Source organism: Pelophylax lessonae (genome assembly GCF_965119305.1).
Source record: "Pelophylax lessonae genome assembly, chromosome: 12".
In the NCBI taxonomy this organism is placed as follows: Eukaryota; Metazoa; Chordata; class Amphibia; order Anura; family Ranidae; genus Pelophylax; species Pelophylax lessonae.
In genome coordinates, this window is record NC_138779.1 from 18,333,596 (window position 1) to 18,357,146 (window position 23,551).

The window sequence follows — 23,551 nt, forward strand, 5'->3', positions numbered from 1 at the left end:
CCAGCGCAAATGTTCCTGGATCTGTTGTGGGCGCTGCAGCGATCACCGGCTGGACACTGGATATATCACAGATAAGTATACATATTCGCCAGCACACCTTGGATCTTGCATAGCAGTCCAAAAAATCACATCATATCAAGGTAAGTGCAACGTTTCGGAGCCACGGAAGACCCCTTCGTTAGGCATTGTCACATGACTGATGAAAGGGTTCTGCGTGGCTCCGAAACCCTGCACTTTCCTTGATGTGATGTGATTCTTTTGCAATAAAACATTTTTTTGGACTGCTATCAGGGAAGGGGTTAAACATCTAGGGGCGATCAAAGGGTTAAACGTGTGCCCAACAGTGCTTGGTGCATTCCCTGCATGCTGTTTTTTCTAAGGGATGTGGCAGTTTTTATTTGCAAAACAAATCACATCCCTGCTGACAGAGGACAGCGCTCTATCCTGTCTTCCTCCTCGCCGATCAAGCGGGTTCCGGTCAGCAATCATTGGCCAGAACCCACTGATTGGTTTGTGCTGTGACTAATCCCAGCACAGCCAGTATGCACCCCCTACCTGGAAGAGCTGGATCATGTATTAACCACTTGCTGACTGCTTATGATGTTTTTACTTGCGGCAGGCTGGCTCCTACAGGCAAAGCGACCTAGGTCTACGTCGCTCACCTGGAGGCAGCTAGGGGGCAAGCGCACGCCAGCGGCGGCACGCTCCCATCCCCGATCGTCAGCGGGGAAGCTGATGCCTGTGTCAGACGGCTCCGATTGCCGTCTGACACACGCAATCGTTTCCCGTAGAGAGAGGAGGACGGACGGTCGGCTGTTGTAAACACAGCTGACCGTCCTCCTCCCTGGGATGATCATAGAGATCATGTGATCCTTCTATATAGGATCACATGTCACAACTGCACAATTGTCCGTTAAAGTAACGCAGTAGCGAATCGCAAAATAGGGCCTGGTCATTAAGGGGGCAAATCCTTCCGGTCTTAAAGTGGTTAAATAAGTGATCCAGTGCAGGAGAGCCGCTCTGCTACGTGAGGCGGTCGGTGAGCGGTTAGGCGTCGTCATTCTGCCTCTCCGAATCCTACATTTTGATAAAGAATGAACAAATCCTATTACACACAAGGAAAACAATCGTATTTCTTTATTACATGACATAGAAAAAAACAAATCACAACAAAAAATACATTTTGTTCTCCCATCAATATTACATCTTACAAAGAATGTATGTACAATCAAGTATGGACTACAGAGTACTAATACTGCCCGTTCCAAGCATCACATTACCTGCACAACCTGAACAAAGAAATGGATCTTAAAGCAATAAAGTGCTTTAAAATGCAACCGCATCGAACGATTGTCCATGAGTAAACACTGGGGTGGCCCTGACCCAATTGGACAGGTGGGGGGGGTTACTCATTCATGTCCCGGCCCACCAGGATAACCAGGGGGGTGAGTTCATTAGTATGGTGGAGGAGGTAACTTATTCTGTGTTAAATATAATATTACTTTTACATTAACATTTTCTTTAGACTTTATAGAAACATGAATGTGTGGATTTGGTGCTCGATGGGTGAGGGAAGGTTCAAATTTGAATGCATAGTGACTAGGAATCTATATGTCAAGCTTAAAGTGTCCCTGTTCCTTTACTTCAGTCATCCAGGAAAGGAACAAAAATAGTTTTCCTGCCACCTGCATCGCCAAACTCCATTCATAAGAAACCAACACAGGGGAACGACAATCTCCTGAGTCCCCCCGCAGCTCTCTATGGTTCCTCCTGATCCCCCCCCCCCGCAGCTCTCTATGGTTCCTCCTGATCCCCCCCCCCGCAGCTCCCGATGGTTTCTCCTGATCCCCCCCATTCGCAGCTCTCGATGGTTCCTCCATATTCCCCCCGCAGCTCTCGATGGTTCCTCCTGATCCCCCCCCCGCAGCTCCCGATGGTTCCTCCTGATCCCCCCTCCCGCAGCTCTCGATGGTTCTTCCTGATCCCCCCCCCCCCGCAGCTCTCGATGGTTCCTCCTGATCCCCCCCACTCGCAGCTCTCGATGGTTCCTCCTGATTCCCCCCACACAGCTCTTGATGGTTCCTCCTGATTCCCCCCACAGCTCTCGATGATTCCTCCTGATCCCCCCCACCACGCATTTCTCAATGGTTCCTCCTGATCCCTCCCCCCACCCCTGCAGCTCTCGATGGTTCCTCCCGATCCCCCCCCCCCCCGCAGCTCTCGATGGTTCCTCCTTATCCCCCGCAGCTCTCAATGGTTCCTCCTAATCCCCCACAGCTCTCAATGGTTCCTCCTTATCCTCCCGCAGCTCTCAATGGTTCCTCCTTATCCCCTGCAGCTCTAAATGGTTTCTCCACATCATTGTATTCTGTAATACGTAGAGGTCAAGGGGAGGAGCCAGGAAAGGCCACATGGGACCCAGGAGATCAACACTCCCAGAAATGTCGGTGACCCTTTTGGACTTTTGTAGAAGATTTCTCAGCATCCGAGTTTGGCGGCACGGGCAGCAGGAAAGGTATTTACAGATTTATGGTAAAAGGTATGGCTTATTTTAGGATATTTGCTAAAGTGACAGTTTTGCTTTAAAGCGTAACTCCACTTTTGTTGAGAAAAAACATTCCCCTCTGGGTGATCTCTGTACATTACAAGGATTATAAAAAACTTTGTTACAGATTCCTACCTTTTGTTATTCTGAAGAAAAAGCAGTTTGTTTCTTTGTGTCCCTGTGCAATGTGAATGGGAGTGATTTTAGAATGATCAATCAGCTGTTGCATTTGCAGGGTTCTAGTGAGGAAAGTGGCTGGGCCTGCATCCCTTTAAGTCCGATTTCCCTTTGGGAGGATCTCACCAAAAATGACATTTGTGTTGCAGGGGATGCCAGAAATCTGACTTGTATCTTAGTGCAGACTTCTGGGAAAATTGGTGAGCCAATCACACAAGCAGGAAATTATGTTTCTGGGGGTGTGGTCAGTATACATTCTGTGTACAGAACAGCTCCAGGCGGCCATATTGCTTTGCATTGTAATGTTTAATAACATTTAATTACAATGTGACTTGTGTCTTATTTGTATATTTTTACTATTTTTTTTATTTGATATTTTTTTCCCCATAAAATTGGAGTTACCCTTTACAGAGGTTGTAAACCCCTGGGTACTGTTTGTACCTATAGTTAAGCCTATCATAAGGTAGGATAGGTAAGCCTATCATAAGGTAGGATAGGTAAGCCTATCATAAGGTAGGATAGGTAAGACTATCATAAGGTAGGATAGGTAAACCTATCATAAGGTAGGATAGGTAAGCCTATCATAAGGTAGGATAGGTAAGACTATCATAAGGTAGGATAGGTAAACCTATCATAAGGTAGGATAGGTAAGCCTATCATAAGGTAGGATAGGTAAGCCTATCATAAGGTAGGATAGGTAAGACTATCATAAGGTAGGATAGGTAAGCCTATCATAAGGTAGGATAGGTAAGACTATCATAAGGTAGGATAGGTAAACCTATCATAAGGTAGGATAGGTAAGCCTATCATAAGGTAGGATAGGTAAGCCTATCATAAGGCTTACCTATAGGTACTGTAAATATTTCCTAAACTTGCACAGTTTAAGAGACTTTTACATTGCATGCAGCCGATGACATCATTGGTGCATGCACTCTGAAGGAACGGCCGCCCATGCTGTTTCTTCAGAGCCCTGTGCCCAGAACGGCGGCTTCTAGGCGCATGCGCAGGAGTGACTTCACGCGACTCTGGCCAGCCACAGAGCCTGAGTCCGCAGACCCAGAAGGAAGACCCTCCAGCGGGCACGACGAGGGCTTCGTTGTCACATAATGTGCTAGTATGCGATGCACTTGTCAAGAGAGACAAGTCAGATTTTGGGCATCCCCTGCAATAAAAATGTCATTTTTGGTGAGATACTCCCAAAGGGAAATTACATCTAAAGGGATGCAGACCCTGTCACTTTCCTCATTAGACCCTGCAGGTGCAGCAGCTGATTATTATAAAATCACTCCCACTCACTCTTCACATGGACACAAAGGGTAGGAAGGTGCACACGGGCTGCAAATCGTCTGAAATTGGTCTGCGCGGCAGGAACCGGTTGACTTTTGGCTCATGTGTACAGCTGTCTGTCCTACAGATCAGGCATGCTGGAAAACCAGCCTCTGACCTGCAGCCAAACCAGCATCCGACCTGCAGCCAATCGGCACTGGCAGCCAATGGTGTGTTCTGGGGGGTTGTCAGTCCTTTTGTCAAAATACTGAAGCACAGCGGGGGGGGGGGGGGGGTTTGCTGCACCAACATCACTTGTGTTAGCATGGTAATCTGTTTTTTTTTTTTTTGTGCAGTCTGCTGGGTTGAATGAAACAAAAAAAAAAAAAAAAACTTCTAGTGTGTACTCCGCTTAAGACACAAGTCAGATTTTGAGCATCCCCTGCAACAAAAATGTCAGTTTTGGTGAGATAAGCTATCATGCTTAAAGGGATGCTGGCCCAGCCACTTTCCTCATTAGAGCCCTGCATATGCAGCAGCTGATTGATAATTATAAAACCACTTACTGTACATTTGATTCACTGTGCACATGGACACAGACAAGCAGGCAGCTATTTCTTCAGAATGACAATAGGTAGGAATCTGCAACAAAGTTTGGTAAAATCCCTGCAATGTACAGAGATCACCCAGAGGGGAGGGGTCTTTTCTCAACAAAAGTGGAGTTACTCTTTAAGGCAAAAAATTAAAACCTCAACACCCACAGCTATTTATAATTATAAACAGAAATAAAAACCTAAATCTTCAGTTGAACTTTAAGGCCCCTTTCACAATTGTGCGACTTGTCCTGCGATTTCGGACTGCAAAGTCACATGACAAGTTGTACCCAAAGTCACATGACAAGTGGTACCCAAAGTCACATGACAAGTGGTACCCAAAGTCACATGACAAGTCATACCCAGAGATTTCCAATGAGTACCGTTCATATCTGTATGACTTCAAAGTAGTCCATGCTCTACTTTTGGCCGATTTTAATGCGTTTTGAGGTCCAAAGACATAGGCATTGCTTCAAGTCTAGTCAAAATCGCACAACTTTTAAGTCGCACAAGTGTGAAAGGGGTCTAAAATGACAGAAGCAGGTGAAAATCCCAACTAGTTTCATGTCCATAGGGCAAAATATTTTAGTATTTAAATTTTAACATTTATAATTTTGTTTTCTAAACAGAAATGTATTGCCTTTGTCTGCAGTGATGAAAAGTCTTCGCTTAAAGCGTGAGTTCGCCTTTAAAAAGAAATAAAGTCAAAGTAAAAACTGTACACCCCCCCCCCCCAATCCCTTTAGGTCCTTGTACTTACCTCCATGGGTGACGAGCTGCGTGTGCAGCAGTCTGGGGATTTGAAATCCTCACTTTCTTTCTGCATCGCTTCCAGGATGGATCAGAGCGCTTCTCTGTGTTGCTGTTGACCAATCAGAATCTCTCTCATCCATCCCAGAGGCTCTGCAGGGAGAAGAATGGCGACTTCAAATCCTCAGACTGCTGCACCAGCTGCATGGGCAATGACAGCCCATCGGCCATGGAGGTATATACAGCGGGGACTGAGGCTATGTAAGGTGTTCACCAGAGATGGGCTCGGGCGTGTTCGAGTTCGTATGTGCCCGATTCCACCAGGAAGCCGAGACTGCCCTCTGCTAATCACTGGCAGTGAGACATTTCCCGATCCGCAGCGGCACAGATCAGAAAATGTCTCACTGCCTGTGAATAGTGGAGCGCAGTGTTGACTCACTGGCGGGATCGGGCACGTAGGAACTCGAACACGCCCAAACCCATCTCTGGTGTTCACCTTGTAATTTTTTTCAGAATAGGTGAACTTTCACTTTGAGTGGCATCAGTACAGGTAACCAAGACCCCAACCCCCCTTTACTGCAACATCCCTTTAATGGAGTCTGTTGCAAGTTGTCTTTGTTTTTGCCACCAATTATTAATATGTCGCATGAATAATGAAATGTAGTCCTGTGTACAATGATTTGGACAAGAAATCGTGTATACATCAATTTAAACATGTAAAGCATATCCTTGCCCTGCAAGGTGAACTGAGCAAAATATACATCTAATAAAAGGGGAACGCATGAGCAGAAAATCCTATGGGCTACTGACAACTGCAATATATATGGCAGAGAGTATATATACATATATATGGGTAACTGTTGCACTTATGCACTTGTTGGCCCAGCGTGATATTCTTTTTTAGGTATGTGCTACTAAAGTATACATTTTGTTCTTACCTTTTGAAAAAAAGTTGCCTCTGTGGGTAAAGAGTGCCTGGAGATAAAACAATAACTGTACAGCTTTGACCAAAGTTGAATAATACCCCTCCTATAGGTGTAGATCATTTAGGTACCTCCAGAAGCTTGGCAGAAAAACTCCCAAAGATGGCATCTCTTCCATCCTGCCTTGTCGCTAGGACATTGCTAAAACACTCCCAGCCAGGGCCGGTCCTGCTGGGTCCATTGGACCCAGGCGGCACTTTGAGAGGGGCAGCAAATTGACGCCCAGTGTCGTCAGTTTGTGGCGTGTTACTGGCGGCATTTCCCCATCTCATACTGCCGCCCGTAGTACAAACTGATAAGTATGAGGAGGCGGAGCATCTCCTGAGAACATTCCACACATGATCGTGGTGTGCGCAATGACGTCAGACATCGGCGCACTCCATCTCATGCAGGGCAGGCTGGATCTTCTAGGGCGGTGGGCACTGCAGATACAGGAGAGACAAGAGAACTGAGGACAGACAGCGGGTGTTTGGTGGACCGGTCCAGTGGTGAGTTATGGAAGAAGATAACAGTGTATATAATATTTTCTAAATTTTGTATTCATATAAAATAATGGATGTGAGTGGGCGTGATTTTTTTTTTTGGGGGGGGGGGGGGGCAGCATTTCATTCTTGGACCCGGGCAGCACAAAGTGTTGGGCCAGCCCATTCAAGCCCCCTTGCATGCGCTCTCCTACCCTTGCCGCGGTAGCTCTGAGCACCAGTGGAGATAGTGAACAACACATTTGTGGGGATTTCAGAGGTTACTCCTGTGATGGTGGGAGTGAATAGTAACGGCCGGGAGCGTCTTAGCAACAAGGCAGGGTGAGATGATGCCATCTCTTGCAGTTTTTTTGGGTGGGCTTTGGGGAGGTATACACAGGCGGTCACCGGATTACAGACCAGATAGGTTCCATAGGTTTCTTCATAAGTTGAATTTGTAAGTCGGAACAGGTAAATTTTTTAAGTGTAGCTCAAGCCAAAAAAAATAATTTTTATGTTTTTTGGATAGCATAGGGAAGGGTTAACAACCCTTGTTTTGCTATCTGTGCCCCTGTTCAGAAGATTTCACCTCACTTTCTGTCCCTATGACAACTGGATTTTGAAAATTTTGGGTTGTTGTGGAAACAAGGATTGGTGATAAAGCTTCAATGTAGACACCTTTTTCCCATGAGAACTCTTACAGGAGTGAATTTCCCTTCTCTAGGGGAGATTTCTCCTCACTTCCTGTTGTCTCCCTCCGTTTGTAAGTAGGAATCGTTTGTAACCCGGGGACCGCCTGTAAATGGCCTACACCTATAGCAAGGGCATTATCTAAGTGTGGTCAAAGTTGCACAGTTTGTTTTTATCTACATGAGCTCCTTACCTACAATGGCAGTTTTTGGTTAAGGTGAACTAACCCGTTAAAGTATAAAAAAGATACCCCAGTCTTCCTCCCCCTGGCACTGCTGATCAATACTGTCTCCGATGTGGATGGACACGCACTATATTGTCAAAAGTATTGGGATGCCTTTACACACACATGAACTTTAATGGCATCCCAGTCTTAGTCCGTAGGGTTCAATATTGAGCCCTACGGATTCAATATCCGACTCAGTACCCGATCCATGAAAAGATACACTATATTACCAAAAGTATTGGGACGCCTGCCTTTACACACACATGAATTTTAATGGCATCCCAGTCTTAGTCCGTAGGGTTCAATATTGAGTTGGCCCACCCTTTGCAGCTATAGCAGCTTCAACTCTTCTGGGAAGGCTGTCCACAAGGTTTAGGAGTGTGTCTATGGGGATGATCAACCATCCTTCCAGAAGCGTATTTGTGAGGTCAGGCACTGACATTTAAGAGAAGGCCTGGCTTGAAGTCTGCGCTCTTATTTATCCCAAAGGTGTTCTATTGAGTTGAGTTCAGGACTCTGTGCAGGCCATGCATGTTCCTCCACCCCAAACTCGCTCATCCATGTCTTTATGGACCTTGCTTTGTGCACTGTTGTGCAGCCATGTTGGAACAGGAAGGGGCTGTCCCCAAACTGTTCCTACAAGGTTGAAAGCATAAAAATTGTCCAGAATGTCTTGGTATGCTGACGCCTTCAGAATTCCCTTCACTGGAACTAAGGGGCCAAGCCCAACCCCTTAAAAACAACCCCACACCATAATCCCCGCTCCACCAAATGATTTGGACCAGTGCACAAATCAAGGTCCATAAAGACATGGATGAGCGAGTTTGGGGTGGAGGAACTTGACTGGCCTGCGCAGAGTCCTGACCTCAACCCCATAGAACACCTTTGGAATGAATTAGAGCGGAGACTGCGAGCCAGGACTTCTTGTTCAACAACAATGCCTGACCTCACAAATGCCCTTCTGGAAGAATGGTCAGACGTTCCCATAGACACACTCCTAAACCTTGTGGACGGCCTTCCCAGAAGAGTTGAAGCTGTTATAGCTGCAAAGGGTGGGCCAACTCAATATTGAACCCTACGGACTAAGACTGGGGTGCCATTAAAATTTATGTGCGTGTAAAGGCAGGCGTCCCAATTTTTGGCAATATAGTGTATCTTTTCATGGGACGGGTACTGTACACCACCTACTGCAGCCCATCTTCCTATTTCCTTGCATGTGTACCAGCCAAGCCATACAAAACAGTGACCATTCATGGAACATTATTCCTCATGGCCAGGCCCTGTGGCCGGGTTACAGGAGTTTCAGGTAGCTGATGGTAAATCAATGCTGACATGGCCATGAGAAGAACATAGTCCTATCTCCATCTGAGGTCTGGGATTTATTTTAGGCTCCTTTTTACATTAGCGCGATTTTGATATGATTTTACATTCTGTGGATCAAAGTCACACCAAAGTAGTGCAGGCACCTTTTCAAAGTCGTCGTGATTTGAACGGGTGCCATTGAAAAGAATGGTGTGCGATTTGTCATGCGATTTTGATGTCCAAAATCCCATTACAAATCGCACACATGGGATGGAAGACGTGAGATGAGGATCTTTGTTACACCTGCAGTTCTGAGCTTTGTGGTTTGCTGGAGCTTTAAGCCTCGTACACACGCGTCGAAAATTGGCAGGGAATTTTCGGCCAACGTCCAATCTGCCGATTTTCGGCTTGTTAGTATGATGCTTCCGACAACCGACTCCGACTTTTCGGCCGAAAAAAATCTGGTGTGCAGGCTATAAAATTTTTGTTGGCTGTCAACATAACGGCCGATTTTCCGTCAGTCAGTACAGATTTCGGCAGACAAAAATCTGATGAGCAAGTCTGGGCATGCTCAGAGAAGAAAAAACATAAAGAAAGCAAACCAACACATGACATCACTTCTGAAGTAGAATTTTGTTGGGCGAGAAAATTGGTGTGCAGTCTAGGCACATTCCAACCAACAAAACACCACTCTGGACAAAAGACGGACGATCGGTCGGCCGATAATCGTTGCGTGTGTACGGGGCTTTAGAAAGGATGTTGACCATTTTGTGGTGGAGTTTGGTCTTTAAACCAACAAAGTTGTAGCCCCCACTGCATTTCGGCACCAGCAAACATCAATGAACCACAGGATATAATAACAAAACATCGCGGTTCTGATGCATCTAAAGGAGGAACTGTTGCCATCGCGCCTCCATTTCGTGTTTTCTACGTGTATGTAATGGAGAAGCTCATTGGCTGTTATGGGCAACACATACAGTCCTCCCTTCAGGCTGGAGGCCCTTGTGACATTAAATATGCAGACCGTTACTATGGTAGATGGTGAGCTTCAGCTGTTTGCAGGCTTCTATTATTTTACTATCACTTGTTAAATTAATGAAAAGGATCTGATCATTTTAATGGAAAGCTGTGTGGCCGAAGCCATGATTTAATTTTAGATGTGTTGGCCTAAAGTATAACTGAAGGCAAAACCTTTTCTTTCGTTTTGGATAGAGTGGAGATGGGTTAGAACCCCTGTCAGGTTTATATTACTGTCTGTGCCCCCCCATTAAGGAGCTTCATCCTCTCTATTTGTCCTGTATACCATTATCATTGAACATAAAAGTAAACCCAAACTTTTGGGTTGTTCCCAGAAAAGTAATAGAGGGGAAATCTTCCAATGGAGACACTGGTTCTGGTGACCTGGGGGGTCTCTAAGGAATCTTCTTTAATTTGTAGGAATTTCTTCTAACTTCCTGTTTTAGCTATCGGACAGGAAGTGATAGGAATTCTCCCGAATGGAACACAGCAAAAAATAAACCAACAGGGGTTAAACCTTCCCTTACTCTCCAAAAATGGGAAAAAAATTGTTGTCTAGTTGTCTAGTTCTACCTAAAAAAGGAACTCTGGCCTGATTGTAATGCAGAATAATGTAAATATGAAAAGTTAACCCATTTCTGCATTACAGGAATTTCTGCACCCCGCCAATGCCCAGTTGGCAGTGGGAGTAGGAATGTTCCAGGCAGAGCTGGCCAATCATCACCTCAGCCTGAATGGTCTCCTATCATCAATCTCCCACAGTCCTCTGCTTTGGTGAGACCATGTGACCTATACTAAAGGGGCATTGGAGGGATACACGATTTACCATACTACAGAAAAGGGTGATCAAAGCAAGGGGTCTCCAAACTTTCTACACAAAGTGTCGGTTGATTGACCTTTAGACTTTAGGAGGGCTGGACTGTGGCCGGCGGTAGTGCAAATTTTCCTGGCATTAGTGGAAGTAAACATCGCTACATTTGGGGGAGGAATAGTGCTCCATTGTTGGTATCATAGGGAGCAATTTTGCCCCATTATTGGTGTCAGTGGGAGAAATGCCATTGTTGGTGTCAGTTGGCAGAATATTGTCTCATATCAGTGGGAGAAATAGTGCCCAAAGGGCCAGGTAAAGGCAAGCAAAGGGCCGCAGTTTGGAGACCACTGTGCTAAAGATTCCAGTGTGTGAATAGAGCATGGAAGCTTAATATTTTTTTTCGAGTGATAATATTTGACTTTATGTCCACTTATATACACCGAACTCACAATTAACAGCTATTCTATAAATCATTACTGTATTTGTAAATGCACAAGTTATGAGTAATGTGTATCCCATCACAGCCACTCAGGGCAGTATTTGGCAGCTATGAAGGAGGCTCTGCACAGAATTTTTTTTCCAGAAGTAGCAGCCTACAAGAGAAAAGTTGCACTGCATATCTGCCCCTTCTACCAGTCATATGAGCAATTCAAATGGCAGAGAGGGCAGAAGGGGGTGGGCAAATGGCACAACTTTTCTCAGTAGCAGCGACTGTTGTCACCTTCACAGTGCCAGAAGGGGGCACTGCAGGTAAGATTTTTCGGAAGCAGCAGCCTGTAACAGAAAAGTTGCACTACCAGCATGCCCTCTCTCCCAGTCCTATGAGCAATTTAAATGGTAGAGAGGGCAGGCTAGTGGCACAACTTTTCTCAGTAGCAGCGACTGTTGTCACCTTCACAGTGCCAGAAGACAGCTGCTACAGAAGAGGGCACTGCAGGGAAGTTTTTTTCAGAAGCAGCAGCCTACAAGAGAAAAGTTGCACTACTAGTCTGCCCTTTTTCCCAGTCCTATGAGCAATATAAATGACAGCGAGGGTGGGCTAGTGGTACAACTTTTCTAAGTAGCAGCGACTGCTGTTACTTTCACAGTGCCAGGGGACAGCCACTACAGAAGGGGGTACTGCAGGGATGTTTTTCAAAAGCAGCAGCCTACAACACAAAGTTTGCCCTCTCTCCCAGTCCTATGAGCAATATAAATGACAGCGAGGGTGGGCTAGTAGTACAACTTTATCTGTAGCAGCGACTGCTGTTACTTTTACAGTGCAAGAAGACAGCAACTACAGAAGGGGGCACTGCAGGGAAGTTTTTTTCCCAGATGCAGCAGCCCTCAAGAGAAAAGTTGCATTACTAGTCTACCCTCTCTCTCCTAGTCCTGTTAGCAAAATAAATGGTAGAGAGGGTGGGTGAGTGGCACAACTTTTCTCAGTAGCAGCGACTGCTGTTTCTTTCACAGTGCCAGAAGACAGCTGCAACAGAATAGGGTACTGCGGGGAAGATTTTTCAGAAGCAGCAGCCTACAAGAGAAAAGTTGAACTACTAATCTGACCTCTCTCCCAGTCCTATCAGCAATGTAAATTGTAGAGAGGGCAGGCTAGTGACACAACTTCCGTTACCTTCACAGTGCAAGAAGACAGCCACTACAGAAGGGGGCACTGCAGGGAAGTTTTTTCCCAGATGCAGCAGCCCTCAAGATAAAATTTGCGATACTAGTCTGCCCTCTCTCTCAGTCCTGCTAGCAAAATAAATGGTGGGTGAGTGGCACAACTTTTCTCAGTAACAGCGACTGCTATTTCTTTCACAATGCCAGAAGACAGCTGCAACAGAAGCGGGCACTGCGGGGAAGATTTTTCAGAAGCAGCGGCCTACAAGAGAAAATTGGATAGGAGTTGGCGCATCACACTAGTCTGCCCTCTCTCCCAGTCCTGCTAGCAAAATAAATGGTAAAGAGGGTGGGCTAGTGGCACAACTTTTCTCAGTAGCAGCAACTCCTGTTTCTTTCACAATGCCAGAAGACAGCTGCTACAGAAGGGGGCACTGCGGGGAAGATTTTTCCCAGGAGTAGCATCCTGCAGCAGATGGGATGCATACCTATAGACAAAACGAATGTGTTTTTATCAAAAAAAAAAAAAAAAGTATTATGTTAGCAGAGTTTATCTGACAAAATCGTTCTTTGTTTTCCGTTATACTGATGACTACATAGAACTCCCCTGTTGTACGTCGTGTACAGAGTCCTTATAAAGGGTTTTAAATCAAATAATCCGCCATAGTATTAGCCAGAGTTCACTTGTTCCTTTGAATTGGGGACCTATTTAAAAATATAACAGTAACCAAGCCAATTAATTTTTTTAAAAACCTATTTACAACTAAACAAATACAAGACAACAATGTACTTCTCTCCCAATTCATAAAAAAAAGCTTTAAATATGAACACACAGAAGGAGCATTTGCTTAAGTACAAGGAAGGAAAAAAAATTACATCCACATGTAAAATAGACAACTTGACCGATGACTAATCCAGTCCCCGATGTTTTAATGACATCTTTACCCCCGATCGGCCAGACTCAGCAGGCCAAATACAGGACCCCTAATCACATCCACTGAGAGATCTTGAATATTTTTATATTACAGATAAATAAAAACAAAAACTATTATTATACCACTTAGAATTCAAGAACTATATATAAGAGAGGGCTCAGTCAAAAATGAATGGTGGTGTGCCCCTAAAACGCAGCTTAAATGACTGAGGTTTTTCTTTTTAAAATTTTTTTTTTTTTTTTAATACACCATTCTTGGTGCAGCTCTGTAGCTCCAAATCATGTTTTATTTAAAACATGTTTTGTTTTAAAACTCATTAACGTCACAAGCACTACTAAAGGACATGGATAAGGGAGAAAATACTTTTTTGGCAGTTCAGCACACTTCTTAGAACCGTTTCGGGTTCTCACGTTTTTTTTGTCCCGTCAAAGTGTTTTCTGTACCAGCCAATGACTGACCTAGGCATAGATGAACCTATGTGTCAGACCGGCTGATCTCCCAACCCACTCAGGGGTGTTAATTTTAGTTTAAATAAAACAAGTTTATTTTGTGTTATGGGGTACCAACCGCATCGCACCTCCGTTTCGACTAGATCCATGAAATTTGTTTGCAAAAATTTTAGCAACAACTGACTTGATGTTCCTTGCAAACTGGCCTTTGGTGAAAACCACTTAGCTGTGTACAAACACCCACCGCCACTACCAGACCGGTAGCTGATTGAAATATGGCTGCCTGCAGTTCCGCCATTTTGTTTTGGGTTCACCAAGAAGGGCAATCATTTTTGTTTGGGTTGGCTTGATTTTTCAACAAGCAGAGTGTTTAGTTGATATCAGATTCAGCAAACTCTTCTTTGATGGAGTGTTTGCGTGCCTTACAGTCGGGTAAATCGAAACCAAAGTCTGCCCATTCATCAGCACTGTTCCGGTTGGGAATGGTGATGGTGTGGCGCACGCGGAAATGTACGGCCTCCATAACACGTTGGCGCTGAAGCTCTCCGGAGCTGCCGATGGAAATTGTGGAGGCGTTACTGCTTGAGCGAATTAGCTGTTGGCCACCATAGTCGTGACCTTTGTTCAACTCTTGGATTCCACGCCAGATCATGGTTTTGTAGTGTTCTGGAATCTTCAGTGCTCCTAGATCCTGCCATAGAGAGGGAAGAATAACAGTCATGAACTGCTATATTATGAGAACTCTATACAGTAATTTAGTTAGCAGGAACCACTTCCTATGGAGCGCTTTGTAGCTCATTTATACTCTATATATAAACTCTGTAATACTCATAATGACAAATCATCTTTTAGCCTTTCCATCCCCCCTACAGCAGCTTTTTATCGCTAAAAGACCCTTCCTCTAATGTTTCTACTGTGTCATTGAGCGTTTTAGTGCACATTACTGCAATTGTTAATGAGTGAACCACAGTGGCATTTACGCTGAATGGCACCACGGTTCACTTAAAGTAGAGGGCAGTACAGCACAACACATATGCCATGAGCTTTATTAAAAAAAAAAAAAAAAGTCAGAATTTTCCTGTGTTAAGGTTTGCTGCCCTTAATGCACAATGATGTGTTGCATGCACATACAGTCAGGTCCATAAATATTGGGACAACGACACAATTCTAATCTTTTTGGCTCTATACACCACCACAATGGATTTGAAATGAAACAAACAAGATGTACTTAAACTGCAGACTTTCAGCTTTAATTTGAGGGTATTTACATCCAAATCAGGTGAACGGTGTAGGAATTACAACAGTTTGTATATAAGCCTCCCACTTTTTAAGGGACCAAAAGTAATGGGACAGATTAACAATCATAAATCAAACTTTCACTTTTTAATACTTGGTTGCAAATCCTTTGCAGTCAATTACAGCCTGAAGTCTGGAACGCATAGACATCACCAGACACTGGGTTTCATCCCTGGTGATGCTCTGCCAGGCCTCTACTGCAACTGTCTTCAGTTCCTGCTTGTTCTTGGGGCATTTTCCATTCAGTTTTGTCTTCAGCAAGTGAAATGCATGCTCAATCGGATTCAGGTCAGGTGATTGACTTGGCCATTGCATAACATTCCACTTATTTCCCTTTCCCGATTGAGCATGCATTTCACTTGCTGAAGACAAAACTGAATGGAAAATGCCCCAAGAACAAGCAGGAACTGAAGACAGTTGCAGTAGAGGCCTGGCAGAGCATCACCAGGGATGAAACCCAGCGTCTGGTGATGTCTATGCGTTCCAGACTTCAGGCTGTAATTCAAACTGTTGTAATTCCTACACCGTTCACCTGATTTGGATGTAAATACCCTCAAATTAAAGCTGAAAGTCTGCAGTTAAAGCACATCTTGTTTGTTTCATTTCAAATCCATTGTGGTGGTGTATAGAGCTAAAATGATTAGAATTGTGTCGATGTCCCAATATTTATGGACCTAACTGTATGTTAATGCAACACAAGGTATGAACGAGCCCTTAAAGTGTATGTAAAGGCAATATTCTGGACAGTGTACTGAAGGGCTAGGTCCTCCATCAGGTTTTTATTGTATCCTTGCTCAGGAGTGACCATTGTTCACTGAGACAAAGTAAAATCCAAACATTACAAGTGGTCACTAGGAAAAGAGGTGAAGAGAAGTCCTCCCAACTGAGATGCCCGTCCTTATGAAAACTGATGGGAATTATATTCATTTGGAAGGATAATCTTACATTACTGTTGACTCTCAAGGAAAAGAAGTGAATGAATTTCTTCCTAATAGAATAGATGCAGCAATCTGTAAGTCGTCTAATACAATTTATATTTCTTTCAAGATATATACATATCTACCTCTCTAATATCCATACATCAGTTTATGTGTCTTAATATCTGTGCAATAGTCACACTCTGCACCTCTACATATCTATAATTGTTGGACTCTCTCACTTTCTGTCTCTATGGGCCCATTGTATTGCACTGTGCAGTATCTTAGGTAGTAGTAGTTGGTCACATTTAACCAGACTTGTTCTGTAATGTTGAAGTCGTTTTTGTACGTTCTCCAAGCAAATCATTTCTGATGAGTGTCAGGAACATACCCCAGCATTATATCTTCACAGGTAGCACAGACACTAATCCAGGCACCATGGAATTTTTTCGAGACCTCTGCCTGACTCATTTAATGTTGACTGGATTAAGGTGTCTGTGCTACAGTGTGGACATTAAAGCTGAATTTCGGGTATGTTTTTTTTTTTTTTTTGTATAGGCGCATTGATCCAGTCGGACATGCATATTCAATACCTGGCTGATCCCTTTAGAATTGGAGAATTACCACAGTAGTCACCCCTACCCCAGTGATCCCCACTGTCTTCTGGATGTCATGCTGAGTTCAGTGCTGGGATAAGGTCATTTAGAGCCCAGGATGAACATGCCAAATTCACCCCCCTAGATGTATGTTTCAGCAAAATTCACCCCACAAAATCACTGAGCACTAATCTTCATGCTTACCCCCTGAGCGTAAATCCCCTTCCTCCCCAGTATTAATCCACCCCCTGCTGAAACCTCCACTCTCTCAGCACATATCTGTGCCCCTCTACCCCTAAAAACTCTGCTCCTAGTACACATCTTCCCCCCCCCCACCCCCCCTCCCAACACAAATCCCCCTAGATCACCACTGTTAGCACCCCCTCACCCAAATTCCCTCCCCCCCCCCGAAAAATGCTTACCCCCTGCCACCCCCAAAACCTCCCCTTCCAACTCAAATTGCCACCCACTTCTCTTTGTGGTGCACCTCACATGATACCATAGTGCCCAGGGCATCTGCTGCTCCTGCCCACCCCTTGTCCCAGCCCTACCCTGTTGCATAGGAATCACAAGGGGATCCTTTGCTCAGCAAGGGCACTTTTTAGAGAACACTTTGCATTTTCTCCATGAATGCAAAGCATTCTGCAATTCTGCTATTGTACGAGGTGGAATCATGATCTCCACCTCCCCCAGTTACAGAATGCTAGACGTTCTGTTCCAAGCAAGTGACCCCCTGTGGATCAACCAGGTATGCAATATACATACACTCAACACTAAGCTGGACCAATGTGACTATGCAAAAAAAAAACATACCTGGAGTTCAGCTTTAATGTGAGCTATCTTCATGACACTCGTCAGATTGGAGCAGTGCTTCGTAGAAGCTACAAAATAGTTTCAACGAGCCCAGTTAAAGGATAAGGTCACCTTTTAATAGTAAATAATAAATGTACATTTTTTTGCAGGTAAAAAAATGTGCATTCACTATTCTTTGTTTTGGGATCCTGTAAAGTATTGCACCCGCAATCAGCAGACCGCTGGTGCCATGCAGACCTGTTAATGTACCAGTCTGCTCGTACCTCATACGGGCAAGCAGATACTTACTGACAGGAAGAGCAAATGAACTACCAAAGCGCTCAACAACGCAGTGGTAGTTGAGCCGTAAAGGCTGTCGGAACTTGTAGTTTTTCCATTCACAGAATACTGCGAATGACACGGCCGGGCAGGGGGAGAAGATCCCCCACTAGCTGTCAAAATGGGGGATTGGGGGCGGAGCGGGGGCCTGTCCTTTCATAACATGTTACACCCTGAATGGGTGTAACGTGTTATGAAAGGTGAACTTATCCTTTAAATGTGACCAACTACGACCAGATATGCCATGACCTAGATAAGCAAGAACCTTCAGTTCTACCAGGTCCTTGGTCTCCTTTATTCTCTAAATATTTTCATAGTTTCTTTATCCATGCAATTTCTTGCTCATGCACAACAAAACACTAGCATAGGGTACAAGCATGCTTGGAGTAGATGCCATGACACGTTAGCTCATGAAGACGCATGACATTAATTATCAGGACAGAAGACAAAAAAAAATGTGATAATTTGCAGTTTTTTACTCAAGTATTTGATAAAACAATGAAAAAAGGATAACATGACACTGCTATACTATAAATATAAAAATGTTCCTATAACAGCCCTCTGTGTGTATAATTTCACTTTTAAGGCTTATTTGCCAAGGCCTATAGCAATCCACAGCAACCAATCAAATTTCAGCAATCTCTTCGCTCTAATGGAGTAAACCTGTTTTTATTATCAGCAAGTCTTATTACATCAACATTTCCAAGTAACAGAAGATTTGTCTCTCAGATCTTTAGAAAAACCAATGAACTCCTGGTGTGTCCATGTTTGTTTTATAGGCTATAAATATGGAAGTCCAATGAAAATGGGAGAGGAGGTAAAGGGCCAGAGAATTCTGGGTCATTGGCTTCTAAAGAGACATCTCTAATGCTGCCTCATCATGCAGGTAGGACAATTTTAGCTTTGGCCCTTTTCAGTATTGGCAACCCTCCAAGGACATTCTGTGGAATGAAACGCGTCAAGGTGGGGGTCCAGCAGTGACATCTCTAGATAGGCTCGGTTGAGTGGCAATTGTGGGGTTGTATTCTGTGTTCTTCTGTCTCTGCTTTTGTAAATAAAGAACTGGCTTTTTAATAAAGTGGTTTAGGAATTTACTACACTATGTGGCCGCCTCCTCTACTTTTTATGTTTAAGATGGATCTCCATATTATCTGATGCTTTGCTATGGGGTCCATCATCCTTCCTGCTGTAAAGGACTTTGTACCATCTGGTCTGATGTCAGATTGCAAGCGCTACTTGACCTCTTCTAATGTGGGGTCTTAGGCTATGGTAAGCCTGTTGATATGGTGGTGGAGACACTGTGGTTGGTGAAGGAGATGTAAAAGGTGGATCTCACAAGTGAATGCATTCATATAAATCATTGCTGGACTCTTTTCAAATGGATTTTCTTTTCACAGATATGTTTATTTTTCATATATAGGTTTGCTTGATTTATATAGATGTAACAGCGCAACACGTTGCTGGTATATATTGGTCTGATATCAACGAACAGGACTTTACTGGCTGCATGCTTGTTCAGGATCAGCATCTTACTAGGTAGTAATACCAGATCAGGTTGGCAGCCCCATAGCATTTAGACATAAAGTCAGCAATGAATATTCATGCTAATCTCCTTTAGAAAATGATAGTTTCCTGGCTATTATTCTGATCTCTTGGAAAATGAGGAAGCATTCAGAAGTCCTTGTTCTGACTCGGAGGGTTAGTATGACAGCCAGGCAGTTAGTATTTCAAAAAGGAGGAGCCAGCAATGGCCCCTGACAGGTTTTGAATTTTGCCTACAAAACTCTTGGCATGATGCTGCTGCACAGAGATGGCAAAAACGATACTATCAAAATGTTTCCTGTATGTGGTACAGAAATGTAGATGGGAAACAATGAGAATGGAGGGCCAGGAATGTCATATGGAGTGTTGTCAGTTTTGGTGCAGGGGTGTCCCCTGGGGTGTTGTCAGTTTTGGGGCAGGGGGGTCCCATGAGGTGTTGCCAGTTTTGGTGCAAGGGAGTCCAATGGGGTGCTGTCTGTTTTGGGGCAGGGGAATTCCACAGGGTGCTGTCTGTTTTGGGGAAGAGGAATCCCATCAGTTTTGGGGAAGAGGAATCCCATCAGTTTTGGGGAAGAGGAATCCCATCAGTTTTGGGGAAGAGGGGTGCCATCAGTTTTGGGGAAGAGAAATCCCATGGGGTGCCATCAGTTTTGGGGCAGGGGAGTCCTTTGGGGTACTGTCAGTTTTGGGGCAGGGGAGTCCAACGGGGTGCTGTCGATTTTGGGGCAGGGGAGTCCCAACGGGGTGCTGTCGGTTTTGGGGCAGGGGAGTTCCAGGGGGTGTCCTCCATTTTGGGGCAGGGGAGTCCCAAGGCATGCCGTCAGTTTTGGGGAAGGGTAATCCCACGGGGTGCTGTCAGGTTTGGGGCAGGGGTGTTCCATGGAGGGCACTAAGGGTCTTATAGAAAATGTCAGTTCCCAGTGCTGCATGAAGTTTTATATCCCATGACAGCCCATTCCCCAGCATAGATATATTGTTGAGGAGTTCTTGTTTTAACATTTATCTGTTAAAAACCTCTATTCCCTATAAAGTGGGATTTTATTTCCACCTGGAAGGGCTCCTTTACCTCCTCTCCATGGCGGATGCTTTAAAGTAAAGATGTGGCTAGCACTAAAAAGAAGCTAGCGCTATTATGTAGCATCTCAGTTTGTGGGATTATTAGTGTTATGTACGAAACACCACAAACATAGATGACATAACACTCAGGCGGCAAATCAAGGCAAAAAAAATCCTTCGTGATTTAAAATTATATTTGGATTGGTAAAATAGCAAATAATGTATTGAAATGAAAATACCACGTGTTTTTGAACTGAAATTTAGAATATATCTAAAGCCAATACAATTTTTTCTTGGGGGGTGGAAAGTATAGGTAACAGTTAAAACCCCAGTCTTTCTTTCGCCAATGAGTAGATTTCTCAGATTCCTTCACTTCCTGTCCTGGTAACCCAATAGGAAGAGAGAAAATCTCCCCAAACTGAACCAGAAAGTTGTCACCAGGACAGGTGCCCTTTATTGGAAGAGTTACCCCTCGATTACAGTTCTGGTGACAACGGTCAATGGGACAATTAGAGATCCTCTCTAGTAGGACACAGATGGCAAGAAATTCTTTCCACACAATGTTAGCTTTTAAATAGAGATTGATTTTCAATTAATTGATAAATGTCGTGTGATCTCCTGAAGAAAAAAGAAAAGAAGAAATAAGATGTGAAATGTTGGGAAATGTTATTGTGTGATATACTGTGCAGGAGGATTGGACACTGACAAACAAAAAAAAAAGTGTAAGCCAACCAAGGATAACCCCTCCTCTACCCAGCATGCCCTGGTTTATTGCTAGTGTCCTAGGAAAACGGACCTCTTTTCTTCAGCTCTGCTGAGAAGAGTCACATTTTTTTCTTACTGCTGAACGTTCAGTTCTTAGTCTGCTCCAAGCAGAGACTTTTAAGTCACCGCTCTCCACTCTGCAATTCCAGTGCTCACTGGAGCGCCAGGCTTGGGGCCTATGGGGGGCACGGCTAGCTCAGACTCCCAAGCAGTCAGCCGAATGGATCCCCACAATATTGCCAGGATCCTTCCAGAGCTTTGAGTGTCTCTGCCTTGTAAGCTGAGAGTGGGCTATGGCCCCCTGGGTCAAAGGAATCCAATAGTAAATGGATTCTGTCACCTGCCATGTCAGCTCAAAGACCGATAATTGAGCAATCATGTGTCTGCTGAATGTTCAGTTCTTGGTCTGCTCCAAGCAGTCACCGCTCTCCGCTCTGCAATTCCAGCGTTCACTTAAGTGCCAAACTGGGGGGTCACAGCCATCTCCGACTCTCAGCCAGTCACCGGAATCAATCCTGACAATATTGCCAGGATCCTTCCAGAGCTTAGAGAATGTCTCTGCCTCCTCAGCTGAGAGTGGGATATATCCCTCTGTAAGCACACTCTGGGTCAGAGTAGTCCAATAGTAAATGGACTTCTGTCATCCACCAAACAAGAATGGCCAAAAAAAAAGCTTTGGCTATACATCTCTTTTATTGCTGAGGAACTGAGCGGTGACATGCAGTGTCCTCTCTCAGCTCACCGGGTGTCCGTGTACCACAGACTGATTGATTAAAGATAAAATCTTGGCAGGTGTTTTTGCCTTCTATTGAGAGGGTTGTAAACCTTCAGCAGCTCACTTGGCTGAATGGCCATTCTGGAATTTTCAGTTCTGATAGAAAGATTCCTTCGCACTTCCACAATCTGCCTGTTTTGAACCTCTTTCCACTTATACTAATTGTTTTAACATTTTTTTAGCTCCTAAAATAGTCATTAATATTGTTCTCAAGGGTCTGGAAGTCTTGTGGCGATGGATGAAATGATGGTCCTGTGATGGAATTTCAGAATGTTGATTCTACATCACTAACCTAGTCTCAAAATACCAACCTAATCGCCAACTCAAAAACCTCCTGCTCTCTAGCTCTCTTGTCACCTCTTCCTATACTCGCCTCCAGGACTTTTCCAGAGCCTCTCCAATCCTATGGAACTCCTTACCCCAATCATCTCCTTTCTCTATTCGCTTTTAGATGATCCCTGAAAACTCTCCTCTTCAGAGAAGCCTATCCTACCCACACCTAACAAATATACCTCCATTTTCTCCATCAGCTCATCCCCCACAGTTATTGCCTTTTGTTTCACTTGACCCCCCCCCCCCCCTTCTAGATTGTAAGCTCTAATGCAGGGATCCTCAAACTACGCCCCTCCAGCTGTTACGGAACTACACATCCCATGAGGCATTGTAAAACTCTGACATTCACAGACGTGACTAGGCATGATGGGAATTGTAGTTCCTGAACAACTGGAGGGCCATAGTTTGAGGACCCCTGCTCTAATGAGCAGGGCCCTCTAATTCCTCCTGTATTGAATTTTATTGTAACTGTATTGTCTTCCCTCACATTGTAAAGCGCTGCGCAAACCGTTGGCGCTATATAAATCCTGTATAATAATAATAATAAATTGAAGTGGAACTAAAAACTGGACATAGCCATATTCAGTGAAGGAGGATGTCACAAACATGGCCTTTGTGGAGGAACTGACCATCTAGTAGGGAACAATATTCAGTACCATGGCATTTGTCAGATGTTCTCTACCAATGGGAAGGGTTTTTAGATGTTCCAATTAATACTTACACCCCCTTAAACAAAAGCCAGGTAATTTGTGCCTTGTGGCACACCTTGAAGGCAAAGAGACAAAGTTTCTCACGTGGGCTTTATATCAGATTTATGATAAAGATGGTCAAATCAAACTCTAGGCACAGCATTTTTAACATTCTAATAATTTTATGCTATTTTAAAAACCACCCTTTTCATGGGTGTCCAGCCTGCTGCCCCCCAGCTGTTGCAGAACTTCAAGTCCCATGAGGCGTTTCAAGGCTTACAGTTGCAAACATGGCTCCCAATGGCAGAGGCATGATGGGGCTTGTAGTTCTGCAACAGCTGGAGGGCCGCAGGTTGGACACCCATGCTTTAAATCCAATTTTATTTAATTTATTTGTTTATATTTTATTTACCTAGCAGTTACAAAACCCAAGTGAGCTAGTGCCAGACAGTACAGCACCAGCCACACTTCCAACTCCCTACTGAATCCAGATGGTGTGTATGGTTGACAGCAGTTCCAGGGTTGTGCCTCCCCCCCCCCCCCCCATACTCTGCTGTGCCATTGCCACCGCATCCTCCCTGGGCTTTGTTAATGGCACGGCAGAGTAAGGGAGGCCGAGGCACAACCTTGGAACTGGCCTTGATCAT

The 23,551-nt window shown here is 44.4% G+C and overlaps 1 protein-coding gene across 5 annotated transcripts in view; it reads right to left on the minus strand.

Moving 5' to 3' along the window:
- Positions 1 to 13,441: 13,441 nt before the first annotated feature.
- TP73 (tumor protein p73) overlaps positions 13,442 to 23,551 on the minus strand; it is a gene marked incomplete at its 5' end in the record, with an annotated part of 321,522 nt that continues 311,412 nt past the window's right edge. For all 5 annotated transcript variants that reach the window (XM_082273310.1, XM_082273309.1, XM_082273308.1 and 2 more), the window contains one exon: positions 13,442 to 14,495. In XM_082273310.1, coding sequence (XP_082129436.1) covers positions 14,175 to 14,495 — 321 coding nt within the window. In that variant the 3' untranslated portion in view covers positions 13,442 to 14,174. The remainder of the gene's footprint in view (positions 14,496 to 23,551) is intronic.